This window comes from Bactrocera oleae, chromosome X (genome assembly GCF_042242935.1).
Source record: "Bactrocera oleae isolate idBacOlea1 chromosome X, idBacOlea1, whole genome shotgun sequence".
Taxonomy (NCBI): Eukaryota; Metazoa; Arthropoda; class Insecta; order Diptera; family Tephritidae; genus Bactrocera; species Bactrocera oleae.
In genome coordinates, this window is record NC_091541.1 from 15708130 (window position 1) to 15724228 (window position 16099).

The following is a 16099-nucleotide window of genomic DNA, read 5'->3' on the forward strand; positions in this document are numbered from 1 at the left end:
AAATGTGTATACATACCAGCGGCATGAACAACCAAGCCTAATGTTGCTGTTATGTTTTTATCTTTAGAACTGTTTACGCTTTTATGTTGCGATATGTGGTCCACAAGTAGCATAAATACAAACCCCAATACAAGTGATACACCAATAGTGCGGGAGAAGTCAGATTCTCTCATATGGTCAGTATTAATAGTATCTGTTGTAGCAGGAAATAGAGGTTTTTCAACTTTGCGTCCAGACATCGTGGCAACTTCTGGCAACTTGGCTTTTAAGGTATCCATATATAGTGAGCGTATTCCTTCCGGAATGATAACGGTTAATGCGGTACCTACCAATAAGCCTGCACCCAAAACTGTAACAAACTTAAGTTTTTCCTGAAAGTAGTTAAATATATCTATATTTTATGCCGAGTTTTACGTACATATACAAAACAAGCATTCAAACATTAATGCGGAAATAAGTAATGCGAATCGATTTCGTGGTATCGCTAAGATATATATACAATCCTTCTTCGCCGGAATTTGTGTAAATTTTACTTATTATACTCTTGCAATATGTTGCTACGGAGTATAATAGTTTTGTTCACCTAACGGTTGTTTGTATCACCTAAACCTAATCAAGAAAGAGATAGAATTATACATAAATATAATATATAAATGATCAGGATGACAAGACGAGTTAAAATCCGATGGACTGTCGTCAATCACCGTCCGTCTGTCTGTCCGCCTGTGCAAGCGATAAATTGAGTAAAAATTTAGATATATTGATCAAACTGGGTACAATGTTCCTTGGCATCCAAGGAGGGTTGGTATTGCAGATGGGCGAAATCGGACGATTGACACGACCACGAAACGCCATTAATCGAAAATACATTTATAATGCAATAATGGGTGATTATTCGGATTATTACCTGAATATAAATATGCTATATGCCAGACACATTTTACACCCGAGATGTTACGAGAGGGCTTTCTAGTAGCCGGGGTCAAAATAATACGATGGACGTGGCATCGCCAACATTTAGGATACTCAGGACCTACTCGACCGATATCGATCAAATTTGGTATGGGATACTATCTTGAGGGGCACAATAGACCCTATGTCTCGGTGCAAATCTCATACAATTTCTACTATCTTGACATTTTTATGTTCTAGTGTGAAAATGTGCAAAATCAGATAAAAACTACGCCTACTTCCTATATAACACAATTTTAAATTCCAACGCAAGAATCAATCAATATATCCGGAACAAATAGTGCCTTTGACGTGTGACCAAAAATTGTCCAAATCTTACCAAAACTATTCAAGCCTCTACGCACCGAATAAGTGGATCCCAGTTCCAATTGTGAAATTTGATCGAAAATATATATATGTATATATGTGGCGACACCCACATTAAATATATCTTTAAATTTATTTAATTCATGCATTCACAGGTTAATATTAAGTTCATTTATATTAGTACAACTAAGGGTTAAGTTATCCTACATTCTACTTTACATTTATCTATCTCTACATTTAGCTATCTCTCTTACATACATTAATTAAGCTATCATAATAATGCATTACATATTGAAAGCATCATCACCTGATGCTATAAACACAATACGAGCGACGGCGAATATTCGTCGTACTCGGCGATGCCGTCGGACGGATTTTCGCCGAGTGTTGCCGCCGTGTAAACCACAATACTAACGATTTTCGCTGCAACTGTTAGTGCTTGTGAGTCTAAAAAAATATGAATCCGCGTATTTTAAATTCCGTTCAAGAAGAAGATGGTGGATACGACCCGTGAATTTAACAAAAAAGGAATTAGGGTTTCATGATACTTGTTTTAAACCGCTGAAATCAATGGATAAAGAGCACTTTTTCTAAGCAACAAGGATGAGTGTTGACAAATTTAATGCTCTTCTTTGTTTGATAAAAGACAAGCTCCATCGGTGTTCGAGAAGAGAACCGATAAATGAAGAAACACGTTTGGCAATTACATTGATGTAATTAATATTTATAATTTATATTAGCATTGTAAATAACAGGAAGTTATATTTAGGTACTTATCTCAAGGATGCTGTCTTAAATTTCTGGCATGGTCTCACAAAATTGGACTTTCAACGCTGAGGAAAATTATTTACGAAACTTGCGCTGCAATTTGGAATGAATTACACACAGTTTATGTTACTCAACCAAACCAATCCGAATGGAGAAACATTTCTGAAAGGTGGGCTTTACATTTTTGATAAATAATAAAAATTTATTCGATAAATGAATTTTTTTTATTCGTAGATTTTATATAAAAACCGGAATGCCGCACTGCCTAGGTGCTATTGATGGCAAACATATTAACATAGCTTGTGACTCCGACTATACATTTCCTTTTGTTGATGTTAGGGCAGTAGGAAGTCAAAACGATGGCGGAATTTTCGCCAAAAGTGCTTTTGGGAAAATGATATTAAGAAGAAACATCGTATTGCCTCCTCTCGATCACCTTCCGGGTAATTAAATAATCTGAATTTTGGAAATAACTTAATTTTTGATGATTACAAATACTTTCCTTATTTAGGTACAAATAAAGACTTCCAGTATTTCTTTGTGGGGGACAATGCTTTTCCACTTAAGGAAAACCTTATGCGTCCATATCCTGGCCGCAACTTGTCGCCTCTGAAGCAACACTACAACAAAAAGCTATCTTCCGCCAGAGTTTACATCGAAAATGCGTTTGGTATATTAGCGAATAGGTGGAGAATATTACATAGCAATATACATGCAGCACCAAAATATATTGACAAAATAGTGTTAGCAACAGTTGTGCTACATAATTATCTCATGCTAAACAGGAGCTCGGGATATTTTACTGAAGAGTTGGTGGACCATTCGGAAAATGATGCTTTCGTTCCTGGAATTTGGAGGCAAATAACTTCGCAAAGTCCAACGTTTCGAATTTCGCAAGCCAACCGTTCAACGACGGAGGCGTTTGCATCGAGAGACGAATTGGCGGAGTATTTATTTAATAATTAAGCCAGTATTTTCTGAAATTTTATTAAATTTCTTTTTCATTCCGTAAAATTCATATAAAATAACAAAAAGCGTTCCTATTTCAAAATAACAATTGCACTACAGTGTAACAAAAAACAATTCATAAGAAATATGTATTTACATAATGCATAAAAATTCAAATTAAATAATAAGCAGTCTAACGCATTGTTCTAAAAAATTAAAAAAAAATACATAAAGAAAATATTTCAGTCAAACACATATAATTTTTAGTTTCCTAATTCACTATACACTAAGGCTACTACTTTCGCCTCAATTTGTCGTATGCGTTGAGGGGTTAGGTTAGCCTCACTTATGTTCCTCGCCAAGCTTTTAAATAACAGTGACGTTGCATCCTCGTGTTCTGTGGGAAAGGCTGCAAACTCTTTCACCGTATCCACGCACTCCTTCATCATGTCAGTGAACACATCGTTAACGTCATCCCTTACTGCCTTCCTTTTTTTTTTGTTTTGGCGCATTTGGAGGAGTGTAATAACCTTCTGGAGGAGGACTTGTACTTGTACTTGCTGAAGTAGAACACTCTATTTCTTCAATAATTGCGTCAAAAGGCACGTTGCCGATGGTTCTATTAAGTGGAAAAGATTGAATTATAAGAATACAAATATGACAATTGTAATATTTACTCTCGAGAATCACTGTAGCCGTCCAAAAAACTTAATGTGTTCATATATTTCCATGTTTTGAATGGAATCGGAGCACCACTGCCGGAAGCCAGTAGCTGCGCACGTTTACGTTTTTTGTACGTGTCACGTAGTCCTTTCCATCGTTTCCTACAATTGTCTTCTGCAAATTTTTATAATACTTTAGAATAAAGTTTATAATAAAACAGGCTTTTCTTTGACTCACCCGGCAAATTTATTATTTTCGCTACTTCTTCCCAAATTTGGGTTTTTTTAAATACATTTTTGTAATCCGGTGATGATAAATTGTATATGCACTCATATTTACGTATACCCTCTATTAATTGCTCGTTTAATTCCATCTTATTTGCTTATAGCCACCTAGTGCGTACTTCGCGTTTAAAAATATCACAATGTTTTGATTTTGAAATTGAAATGACGAAACCAAACAGAAACAATCTTAATATTGCCAGCGCAGACATTTTCTTGCATTTGTTTTGAAAATTCTAAAGATTTTACTGAAAATAAACTTTCTTTGATATGGCAATGCCGTTTTTGCCGCCGCGGTCGGCGATAAAATTAGAAATTGCTCTGAATGAAAAATCGTCATGGTGGGCGAAATTCGTCGCCGTCGCGTATTGTGTTAATCTTCATATATAATTGTGTGTTCGAATCACCGACGGCATCGCCCAGTACGACGAATATTCGCCGTCGCCCGTATTGTGTTTACAGCATGATGCTGATCACCGTTACCTAAATACGCATATAAGATATTAAATCCTAAGCTAAGCATGTCAGTTGGATTTTGGCTATCACGTCGCCCAGACGTGTATTAAATAAACCAAGATACCACATATATACGTTAGAATCTGCTATCCTTTATCGACTTCCAGTAAAAATTTCAAGACATTTCATCTATTTGAAGTGAAGTTATTGCGTTTTAAGTGTCAGTATGGTTTTGTCATCGGTGCGAACATGAGCTTCATTGCATTTGCCGATGAAAGGAAAGCGTTATGCAGACGTGGAGGCCATTCAAAGGCTTGCAGCGGCATACTGGGGGCCATACCAGGCAACGAGCTAAAACACTTGTTCGACATGCTTTTGGACTGTGCAAAAAGCTGTATTAAAGCAGAAGGAGACTATTTTGAATAAAATTGATTGATTTTGCCGATAAAACCATTTGTTCTGTCTGTTTTTTTTTAAAGTCCTGTTTACTTTGAAACGCACCTTGTATATACCAAATATAAGATTTTCAAACTTCCGGTTGGTTTTATACCATATACATAGGTCAATATGTAAGATATTTTAGCAAAATTTAATGAACGTATAACATCCGATATACTACAGTTTACTGCCGAATATATGTGACATTGGTCCACGAATTACCCAAACTCCACATGTATTGAATATTCTGTTTCTTGTTCAACAGATTGTTTAAAAAATGTGAACATTTTAGCTTCAGCTTCCTCATTCAAATTTGATATCCATAAGGAACCTCTGGATCGCTGTATAAGTAATGTTTGTTACTTCTTACTACTTACTAATTAGTTAAATTTCTCTACTTTAGTTGAACGGTTTATTTGTTAACTAATATTTAAAAGTGAAAATTTATGTCAAATCGTCTCAAACTTTGTCGTCAATCTGTCGCATGTCGCTTTACAGGACTCTATATTTACATACATACATTTGCTTGTACACATCACCATATGCGCAATCGCAAACACACAAATTTGCTAAAATGACTGAGAACTTTACACAAAAATACACTTAGATGTAAATTACAACGACAATTGGATGGCAATCATATTTTGATGCTGATGTCAAAGCGAAATGTAGGAAAAGAGCAGGTAGGCAGCTAGACTTAAATCACAAAAGCATCAATGTTCATATTTGTGATCAACTATATGCAAATATATGAAGAAACTAAAATAATATTCTCCTACTTCAGCAGACTTGACTAGAAATTGTTTAAATTTATCTTCTTTGTTGGTAATACCCTTGCGACTATGAATGGAAATGTTGTTGTGATCTTATACTATGAATATTACTTGTTATCAGCAATTCATTCTTTCTGAAGGTTAGTCGAAATGAAAAATCTGAGGAATGCAAATTCACAGGCACATATTTATAAGCATGCAAGTTAACGGCAGCCTCCAAAGAGCAGCCTTACCGTAACTGTAAATAAAATTGTATCTTAAGTTTTGTATTTATTCAGTCGCATAAATTAAATCTTTATTAACATTTTTTGCTTATTTAAGAGTTCTGTATGCTTTTTTCGTTCTGAATGGAATAATCCATTATTCATAATAAACGTAGGGAAATCAAGTCTTGCCAAATCGGCATAAATTATTATTTAGCATATTATTTAACAACGGCACGACTTGATTTCGCTTACGCAGATAAGCGACCAACTCATATTATTGATATATTTGTTGTTGCAGCCAAATATCTACGGCTGCCCCTCACAATGATATATTAGCTAACCACGGTACGGTACTTAATTTTGATGCCATTTTGGTACGACTTGATTTAGCCTACGCTATATCATTAGCATTTTATCTAACCACGGTACGATGGCAACAGGATAATTTTTCCAGTCATAAACTCCTGTAATCTCTTTGATTATCAAACTTGTACCGTTGCACATTCGAGTTGGATTCAAATTACTGTAATGAATAAGCATTATGTGATGCCGTTAGGGGTATGTCTAGAGAATTTAGAAACACAATTTGACATTTTAATTTACTTTCATTTCCGTTAATAAAATTTGCGATTGATTTAAAATACATCAGATCACTTGGCAACTGTTGTATCTAGAAATAAATTTCGTCAACATCTACATTTGTGGCCCGATTATAGAGTCTGTTATGATCCAAGTAATTATTTTTTATTTCCAGGAAAATACTCTTAGTTAATAAATTTTTGACGTGAACAGCAGTGCAGAAATTATCTGGCAATTTAATGTATTGAGTATTTGGTTGCCGTTCTGTAATACTATTCCCAATTTCAAGAAATCGTTCGGAATATATTTGACCGATCTGCCAAAATCACCAGACAGTAGTAATTTTATAGTTGCCGCTTAAATCTTCTCGAGAATATTTGTGAGCCATTATGCACTCATCTCAAATTATAACCTTTTGTCAACACTAGAGCTATTCCGGTAATTTTTTATACTTTTTCAACATGTTGCTAGAAATGGAGTTATATACATATATGTATACTAGCAGATCCGACAGACGTCCTGTACACACGTCGTTAATTCGAAAATTTCAAACATTCTTTAATAAGTACTGTATATATATATATATACTGTATGAGTGAAGTGAAATAAAGAAGTTGTGTTAACTAAAAAGATGCAGTTATTACCACACTCCCCGTATAAGATGACAACGAAAATAACAATAGAATAATAGATTTTTATCTGTTTCAATATCAAGTTAAATAGATGAAGTATAGATGGCGCTATTCTATAACGCCAACTCTTACCGCGAATGGGATGAATTTTTAAATTTAAAATCTTAAGCGGCCTTTACACGGTCATTCTTGTTTGCAAGCATGTGCGGCGTGATGAGAAGAATGAGCGTGTAAACATAATAAATTCGTGTTCGTCATACATGTGCGATGGTTTTTAAAAAATTTTAAAAACATGATGTTGTTATGAACATGTTTTATGGTGTAAACGCTTGCATCATGCAAGCAGTCTATTTTTTTCAGTCGTAAGCAAACATTGAAGCGTAATGACGTCACGGATAAACGAAGAACTGTGGAAGGACTTCATTGAAATTTATCGAAGCGTTCTGGATGGCTGGATTAAAATTTTTTAAAAAAATCATATAACATTAAAAAAAACATATAAATAAAAAAAATTATAACAAAGATACAATACAAGTCATAATAAAATATCATGGTTTTATGATAAACGTTTTAAATTAAATTAGCAAATAAAATTTAGTTGCACGTTATTCAAAAATATTTTTGTCGTTCCCTGAAATTTCGTTTCGCACTGCTTTTGTTAGCTATTTTTAGCGGGTTTATTTCTGGCATCCCGCCTTTTTTGACATCAGCTGTTCGAAATTCCCTGATTTTAATAATCAGGGAAAGAGAATAACAGAAAAATCAGCGAAAATGAGAGTCTCGCTTCATGTCATCCTTGTCCTTTCATCCTTGATGTTGCTTCGTTCGCAAATAACAAAGAAAAAACTCACACAAAAAATTTCATCAAAATCGGTCCAGGCTTCTAGGAGGAATTCAGTAACATACACACGCACAGAAGAAATATATATATAAAGATAAACGATCAGGATGCCGAGACGAGTTGAATTTCGAGGGACTGTCTGTCTGTCCGTTTATGCAAGCGATCATTTGAGTAAAAATTGAGATATCTTAATGAAATGGTACACTTGTTCCTTGGCAAAAAAGTAAAGACGAGTTCGTAGATGGGCATAATCGGACCACTGCCGCGCCCACAAAACGCTATTAATTAAAAACCTACAAATTATAGAGGGGCGCCTGTGGTTTGTAAATTTTTTTTAAAGTGGGCGTGGCTAATAGGTTTAATGAATATATATCTCAAACTGTATCACCCAAATTGAAATTGAATGATAAGCACGCCCACTCCGTATATAACGATTTTGTTAAAAACTACAGAAACTGTGATAAAATTGGACAATGGGCGTGGCACAGCTCACATTTAGGAGAAACCACATATCTCCGAACCTACTCTACCAATTGCAACCAAATTTTGTATATAAAATTATTTTGACATTCCCATGTAACAGTGAAAATGATATCAGGCAGTAACCACACTTACTTCTGACTTAACGCAACTTTAAGTTCCATCTGATTTTTCCCCTTTTTAGTATATAAATCAAGCACTTGTTAAAATATCGAGATAAAAATTTCCTTTAAGGTATGCCATCTCAGGTCTAAAAATTGTCCCACATATCGAAAATGTGGATAGTGCGCATGGCTGACTTCTTGCTGAAAATATCGGTCAATCCGTGCGATATGTTATTGAAATTTGGTGAAAATGTTTTCCTGACAATATAAGTCCCCTAATGAAATTGAAATAGCGTGCTTTTCTTTGTGCCTAAAATTGATAAGATCAGACGAAAACTTGGCTTATTATTTTCAAACATACACACAAATCTTTCCTATTTATAGTAAGAAGTAGTGAATGTAGATAAATATAAACATAAATATGGAGTAAGGTCAGGCGGACGTTACAAAATCGTGAATATTAGTTATATAGCCCTCTTCTATTCCGGAAAGATTCTGAATCCTTACTAAAACTTAAGTAAAGTAACCCAAGTTTAAAAAAAAAAAGTGAAGTAAAACGTATTTCGTTGCATGCGCTACGGAAGCTATTGATGATAGAACAAAATTATGTTCTACAATATTAAAGAACATATCAATCATATCCAGCATATCCATATAAATATTAATTATCAGTATCCAATTTGATTATATCAGGATCAGATTTTTATCCATTGTGAATTCAAAAATACACAAAATAACTTTTAGAGAAGATACACTACTAGAATTTGTAGAAGCGAGGTGAAATCAGAACAGCACAAGAAGCAGTTGGAAATTGAGAAGGTTACATTTTCAGATATGTTCAATAGTATATTAGTCACTCTTAAAGTTGCTTTAGTAAATTTACTATCACATTTTTATACTCTCGCAACATGTTGCTACAGAGTATAATAGTTTTGTTCACCTAACGGTTGTTTGTATCACCTAAAACTAATCGAGTTAGATATAGGGTTATGTACATATAAATGATCAGGATGAAGTGACGAGTTGAAATCCGGGTGACTGTCTGTCCGTCCGTGCAAGCTGTTACTTGAGTAAAAATTGAGATATCTTTATGAAACTTGGTACATATGTTTCTTCGTACAGTAAGACGGTTGATATTGCAGATGGGCGTAATCGGACCCCTTTCACGCCCACAAAACGCCAATAAGCAAAAACAAATAAATTGTCATAACTAAGCTCCGCAATTAGATACAAGACTGTTATTTGGTACACAAGATCACGGTATCTTTTTAACTGATTTCAACCAAATTTGGTACATAACATTCTTTTTATATTTCTATATTTTATCTCAGGGATGGTATGAGATGACTTTATAGGAATCGCGTTCAAAATTAGACAGTGGGCGTGACACCGCCCACTTTTAGGTGAAAACCCATATCTTGGGATCTTTTTAACCGATTTCAACCAAATTTAGTACATAACATTCTTTTTATATTTCTATGTTATGGTGCGAAAATGGGCGAAATCGGACTACAACCACGCCTATTTTCCATATGACACCATTTTAAATTCCACTTGATTCTTTCCCTTTCCACTATGCAAATCAAGCAACAATGATTATATCGGGGTAAAACTTTGCGTGAATAATACGTTTAACGTATGCCACCTTGTGACCAAAAATTCTCTAAATCGAACAAAAACTGTTCAAGCCCCTAGGTACTGAATATGTGGACCCCAGTACCTATAGTTGACTTTTTACCGTAAATATCGGCCATTGTGTCAGATATATAATTGAAATTCATATAATAGAATAAATAAATGAAACTATCGATAATAGTATGTCTTTGTTTCAAAAATGGGTTGAATCGGATCAATAGTTCTTGTAGCCCTCATATATCTAATATAATTTTTGAACTTCCGCGTGACTTTATATCGCATATATGAGTTATCTCAATGAAAATGAGAGAGCGTGTTTTACTCATAACAAGATCAAATCGGGTGAAAATTTTCCTTAGCGCCCATGTAACTAATATCAGGATTTTCGAACATTCGTCTGACTTTACTCCATTTGATTGGTGATGGTATGTGAGGTACCTTAATGAAACAATGGGAGCATTTTATTAGTCTGTGGCATGTTAGTAGGATGTGGTATTGGAAAAAATTTAAAAAAAAAATCAGGTTAATACTGCCCTCAAATTCCATATACTACTTATAATGCTTTTCGTTATTCTAACCAGTTTTATGCCGAATATGTCGGTCAGTGAGTATAATTATTTTTTTTTATATATTGTATAAAATTGCTTCAAAATATGTTCTCGAGTATAGCTGAGCAATGTCAAAATTAATATATTTCTCTATCCCCAATATATATATGATTTCCGTCTTTCCACCTGACTTTACACCGTTCCGGTTGATCAACGTGATATTTTAACGAAATTAAGTGGAAAAGATTTCTTAAAAATTATGTGGTTTGACGCTGAATTAGAATGAAATTAGTATATACTAAGTCTATATCTCACACCTATAATGAATTCCGATTATCTGGTTGACGTTTGCCACCTAAGCTTATAATATAAAATTTAGCCACTTTGGTGGAGTTAATATCACATTCATACTTATGTATATCTCACTTCAAGCAATAAAACTGAGACTAAATTTATGGCCTTTAATATAAGTCAAGAAGATACCAAATTTGATTGTAATTTAATCACGACATTTAATAATGGATGTTTAATTCAACATTTTTTAATATACGGTTTGGAGGAATTTTCTGGTCTTTGATTTTCCCAGCTCACATGTACTACTTATGGTATAACTTTTCGTCAATTTGATAATTTAATGCAATTAAATGGACAGTTTTTCTTAAAAATAATGTATATCGCTACATATGAATGAAATTGGTCTAGACTTTGTTTAAACCTTATAACCCTAATATACTGATTTCCGCTCCTCTGGTACAACAGCAACCTCATATACCCCACATATTAAATCTAACCCCTTTGGTTCAGTTTATATCACATATACCATGTTTGAGTTAAATATCTTCTTTTTATAAAAGTTAACATTTCGGAGAAAAAAATAGTATTGACACAAAATAAATCTATGATCAATAACATAAGTTAATAAGATACCAAATAATAATCGAGTAATGAATGTTGAATTCTTTCGCAACATTTTTATACTTTCGCAACATGTTGCAACAGAGTATAGTTTCGTTCACCAAAGAGTTGTTTGCATCACCTAAAGTGATAGATATAGATTTCTATATACATATATTTCTTCTAATATTTGGTGACAATCAGTGGTTAGGTATATTTTCTCAGCCATCATGTTGAACTTATTATAAAATATACCAGTCAACAATGCTAAAAAAGTTTCTTAGAGTGCTGGACTTTGTATAGAGCAAAAAAATCTTTCTAGAAAAAATTGCATGAAATAAATATTAGTAATGTAGTATCAAAAGGGCTAAAGACCCTTTTTATGTGGTTATAGATAAACTGCGAACATCGGTTTACATACTACTGTCTATTATTTCAGTTTTGCCACACATTTTAATATGAAGGTCAGGAGGTGAACTGTAAACTCAAGAAAATTACATTTTTACCTAGCGCCGTTGGCAGCTTATGCAAGGTTTGATATTAAGACAGAAAAAAGAAAATCTACATACCTGCTCTACATATGTGTATACCATACTTAATTATATGTAAGTTATTGTTAATTTAGCCTTCATGGGTAGACCCTTCAAAATAGGTACCACAGATCCCCCTGTTTTAGAAAGCGTTTAACAAAAGTAATTTACGGAGGGATTTTCCGAGAACTTAATTTCAATACAATGAAATAAACTACTAATTTCTAAAATATAAATATAACTAAATATTATGTATTATTATGTTAGTGAATAGCTAAGTAATATATAGGTATACAAAAGTACGTAAGGTGTACCAACATGTTGCAAGAGTATAATAAATATCAGTACACTGTGTTTGTAGTTTCAGTTTCACTAGATGTCTTTACAAGCAAAGTGCTTTATTCAAACTAATTTTAGTGTGTTACACAGTACAGTGTATAGTGACGAGCAATAGCATAGCAAGGACTTACAAGGAAATACAGTTAAAGAGAGCAGCACCTAGAATCCAACTTTTAACACCCGGACGGACTGAATTATATAAGTATTATCTATTAGTATTTTATATATTACTAAGTCATCTTCAGAATAGAGACGTATGAGAGTTCTTCGTGCAAACTCTTTATATAGAGATAGTGAGCAGTCACAAAATACTGTAAGTCACGCTAATCGTAGATTAGATTCCGATGTACGTCTGTCCGAACAAATTATCAATACAAATCAACATAGAACCAGGCGAGAAAATCCGCAAATTCGCTCTGAAGAGCAAATAAGAGATACTCGAGGTAATAGGTCTCGGCGTGAAGACCCCGAGGTTCGATCTGTTGAGCAAGTTGCAAATACTGTTCAACATAGAACAAGGCGGCAAGATCCCCAAATTCGCTCTGAAGAACAAATAAGAAATACTCGAGGTCATAAGTCTCGGCGTGAAGACCCCGAGGTTCGATCTGTTGAGCAAGTTGCAAATACTGTTCAACATAGAACAAGGCGGTAAGATCCCCAAATTCGCTCTGAAGAGCAAATAAGAAATACTCGAGCTCATAGATCTCGGCGTGAAGACCCCGACATTCGATCTGTTGAGCAAGTTGCAAATACTGTTCAACATAGAACAAGGCTGCAAGATCCCCAAATTCGCTCTAAAGAGCAAATAAGAAATACTCGAGGTCATAGGTCTCGGCGTGAAGACCCCGAGGTTCGATCTGTTGAGCAAATTGCAAATACTGTTCAACATAGAACAAGGCGGCAAGATCCGCAAATTCGCTCTAAATAAGAGATACTCGAGGTCATAGGTCTCGGCGTGAAGACCCCGAGGTTCGATCTGTTGAGCAAGTTGCAAATACTGTTCAACATAGAACAAGGCGGTAAGATCCCCAAATTCGCTCTGAAGAGCAAATAAGAAATACTCGAGGTCATAGATCTCGTCGAGAAAATCCTGAGGTACGTTATGATGAACAAAGTAGGAACACTAGGGATCATAGAGAACTTCGCGCAAGAAATCCTGAGTATAGGAATTTAGAGCGCATTCGTGATCAAATGCAAAGGGAACATGCAAGAAGAAATCCTGAAATAAGAAGAGAGGAGCGTGATAGAGAAACACAACGTCGACAGCTTAGTAGGATGGGTATGAGGGAAGAAATTTTGAATCAGAGACGTTTTAGACAAGGTCAAGTTCGCCTTCGTAGAGATAACCCACTCAAGAGACAAATTGAAAACCAAAGGCAGTCCCAACGAATCCGATTAACGAGAGAAAATAATATTATAGAAACTGATAATAGTGGCAATTTAACAGATTTCAAAAACATTTATTTCCAAAATATAAATAAGGGCCCTACTGAAATATGTATTTGCTGCGGCGGCTTATGGTTTTCACACCAAGTTCGCAAATTAAATTTCGAAACTATTGCGCAAGGTCACCCGAATGCTGCATCCGCTTTCTTTTTAATGCAAAAATTTCCTTCAGAAGATCCAATATGTTTAGCTAACGGTCTAGACTTTCCTGAAATACCGGATTGTTTGAAAGGTTTAACCCCAATTGAAGAACGTCTCATAATGCCTAGATTGCCTTTTATGACAATCCGTCCGTTAGGATATCAAGGTCAGAGTTTGCTCAAAGGTGCTGTTGTTAATATACCAATTTCCAGGCGGTCAAGAAACTCTTTTGGACAATATTCCTGTAGAAAACTTAGACTATTACCATTTAGTTATAGCGCCAGGTGAAGGACAAATACCAATTGACATAATTCAGAAGCTCATGCTCTGAAACGTATAGCAAGATAATACGTTTTGAAATTCGCCGTTTTGACAGAAGAGCGTATACCATTCCAAAGTTGTTCTATGATTACAAAAAATTAGAACTGCTACAAATTAAGAATAGTACATCCATTTGCCTTAGAAAGTTTTCAGGTCGCAACCGAGTTACGGCCCAAAATCTATTAAACGAAAACTTTGTTCAAAACTTGATTCAACACGATGATGGTTACAAGGTTTTGAAAGGCGTTAGATCCGCACCTGCGCACTGGGAAGCTGAGAAGAAAAAGGCAATCGCTATGATTCGCCAATTTGGGCTTCCAACCTTCTTTATCACTTTAACGGCTGCAGTATCTCAGTGGGTTGAGCTTTTGGTCATCCTCTCTAAAACTGTTGATTTTAAAGATATTTCGGAAGAGGAAGCCAACAGTTTAACAACTCAAGATAGATATCGCTTAATTCGGTCAGACGCGGTTACTTGTGCTAGATATTTTGACTACCGCTATCGAAAAATTCTTAAGCTTTTTAAATATAACGCCGGCATTTTTGGAGAGCATTTTGTTACAAATTTCTACTGGAGAGTGGAGTTTCAACAGAGAGGTTCCCCGCATGTACATGGCATGTATTGGCTTAATAATGCTCCCAGTATCAACCTTCAAGATCCTCAGACATTCCCTGATGTCATTAGTTTTATTGACAATTATATTTTTACCGATGGTTCGATCAGCCACTTAGAAAATTATTTGGGTTATCAAAAGCATAACCACAGTCGGTCTTGTACTAGGTAAATAAGAGGACAACAGTTTTGTCGTTTTGGTATACCATATCCACCAATGCCTTCAACGCAAATAATGTTACCTCTTACAGAAACAAGTCAAAATTCAGAAAGACACAAGGAGAACTTTTTTAAAATTCAAAACGTTTTAAATTCAAATATGTCTACAGAAGACATTTCTAATTTAAACGATTTTGAACACTTCCTGTCTGATAGTAGAATAAATATGTCTTTTGATGACTATTTGTTAGCCCTTAGGTCAAGTTTAACAAAACCCAAAATTTTTCTAAAAAGAAAATTACATGATCGTTTTATAAGCGCTTATAATCCTCTGATTTTGGCACTCTATAGAGCAAATATGGATATCCAATATATACTGGATGCATATGCTTGCTGTTCATATATAATTAATTATATAATATTAACAAGTCTAACAGGGGAATTTCTAGGCTCTTAAATGAAGCTATATCAGAGGTAAATGCTGGAAATTATACTATTAAGCAAAAACTTAAACATATAGGTCACAAATTTATATCAGGCACAGAAATATCTGCACAAGAAGCAGTATATTGCTGCATTGGGCTCCATCTTTCGGAAGCAAGTAATGCAGAAATATTTATAAATACCTCTCGACCTGAGGAACGTGTTCGAATGGTAAAACCTAGAGCGGAACTTCAGAACCTCCCTTCAGGTTCGACTGAAATATTCGTAGCCGGTATTTTAGACCGTTATGTTCAGAGATCCGAAATATATATTTTAAATCTAGTAGAAGAGCACAAGATAGTGATCATGAAGAAGAAGAGAGGGAAGACGATAATTTACCAGAAAGCGGGGTTGTCATGCCTCTTAACGACGGTAGCGGTTTTGTGAAAAAACGTACCAAACCTTGTATTATTCGGTATAGAAGGTTTAACCCAGATTTGGCCAGAGTTGAGTATTTCCGCGAAATGTTAATGCTTTACTATCCTAGGCGGAATGAACAGCAAGATCTCATTGAAAACGATAATGAGCAGACTTGCATAACAC

General features: G+C 34.8%; 2 protein-coding genes and 1 long non-coding RNA gene across 10 annotated transcripts in view; 1 reads left to right on the forward strand and 2 right to left on the reverse strand.

Moving 5' to 3' along the window:
* The window catches only part of Zip102B (Zinc/iron regulated transporter-related protein 102B), a 268559-nt gene that overhangs the window by 172549 nt on the left and 79911 nt on the right, over window positions 1-16099 (reverse strand). For all 8 annotated transcript variants that reach the window (XR_011397331.1, XR_011397330.1, XM_070112550.1 and 5 more), the window contains one exon: window positions 17-371. Coding sequence is in view for 6 of the 8 variants with exons in the window: in XM_070112550.1 (XP_069968651.1) it covers window positions 17-371 (355 nt within the window). In the remaining 2 variants the exon portion in view is untranslated. The remainder of the gene's footprint in view (window positions 1-16; window positions 372-16099) is intronic.
* Window positions 1634-3012, forward strand: LOC118681956 (uncharacterized). Its single transcript, XM_036368591.2, has 4 exons — window positions 1634-1991; window positions 2048-2215; window positions 2281-2489; window positions 2558-3012. Exons 1-4 carry the CDS (start codon window positions 1882-1884, stop codon window positions 3010-3012), a joined length of 942 nt encoding a protein of 313 aa, XP_036224484.2. The 5' UTR covers window positions 1634-1881.
* On the reverse strand, window positions 2405-7547 carry LOC138858088 (uncharacterized). The gene is made up of 3 exons (XR_011397335.1): window positions 3895-7547; window positions 3672-3831; window positions 2405-3613 (listed from the first exon to the last, which is right to left on the reverse strand). It is a non-coding gene; the product is annotated as an uncharacterized lncRNA (long non-coding RNA).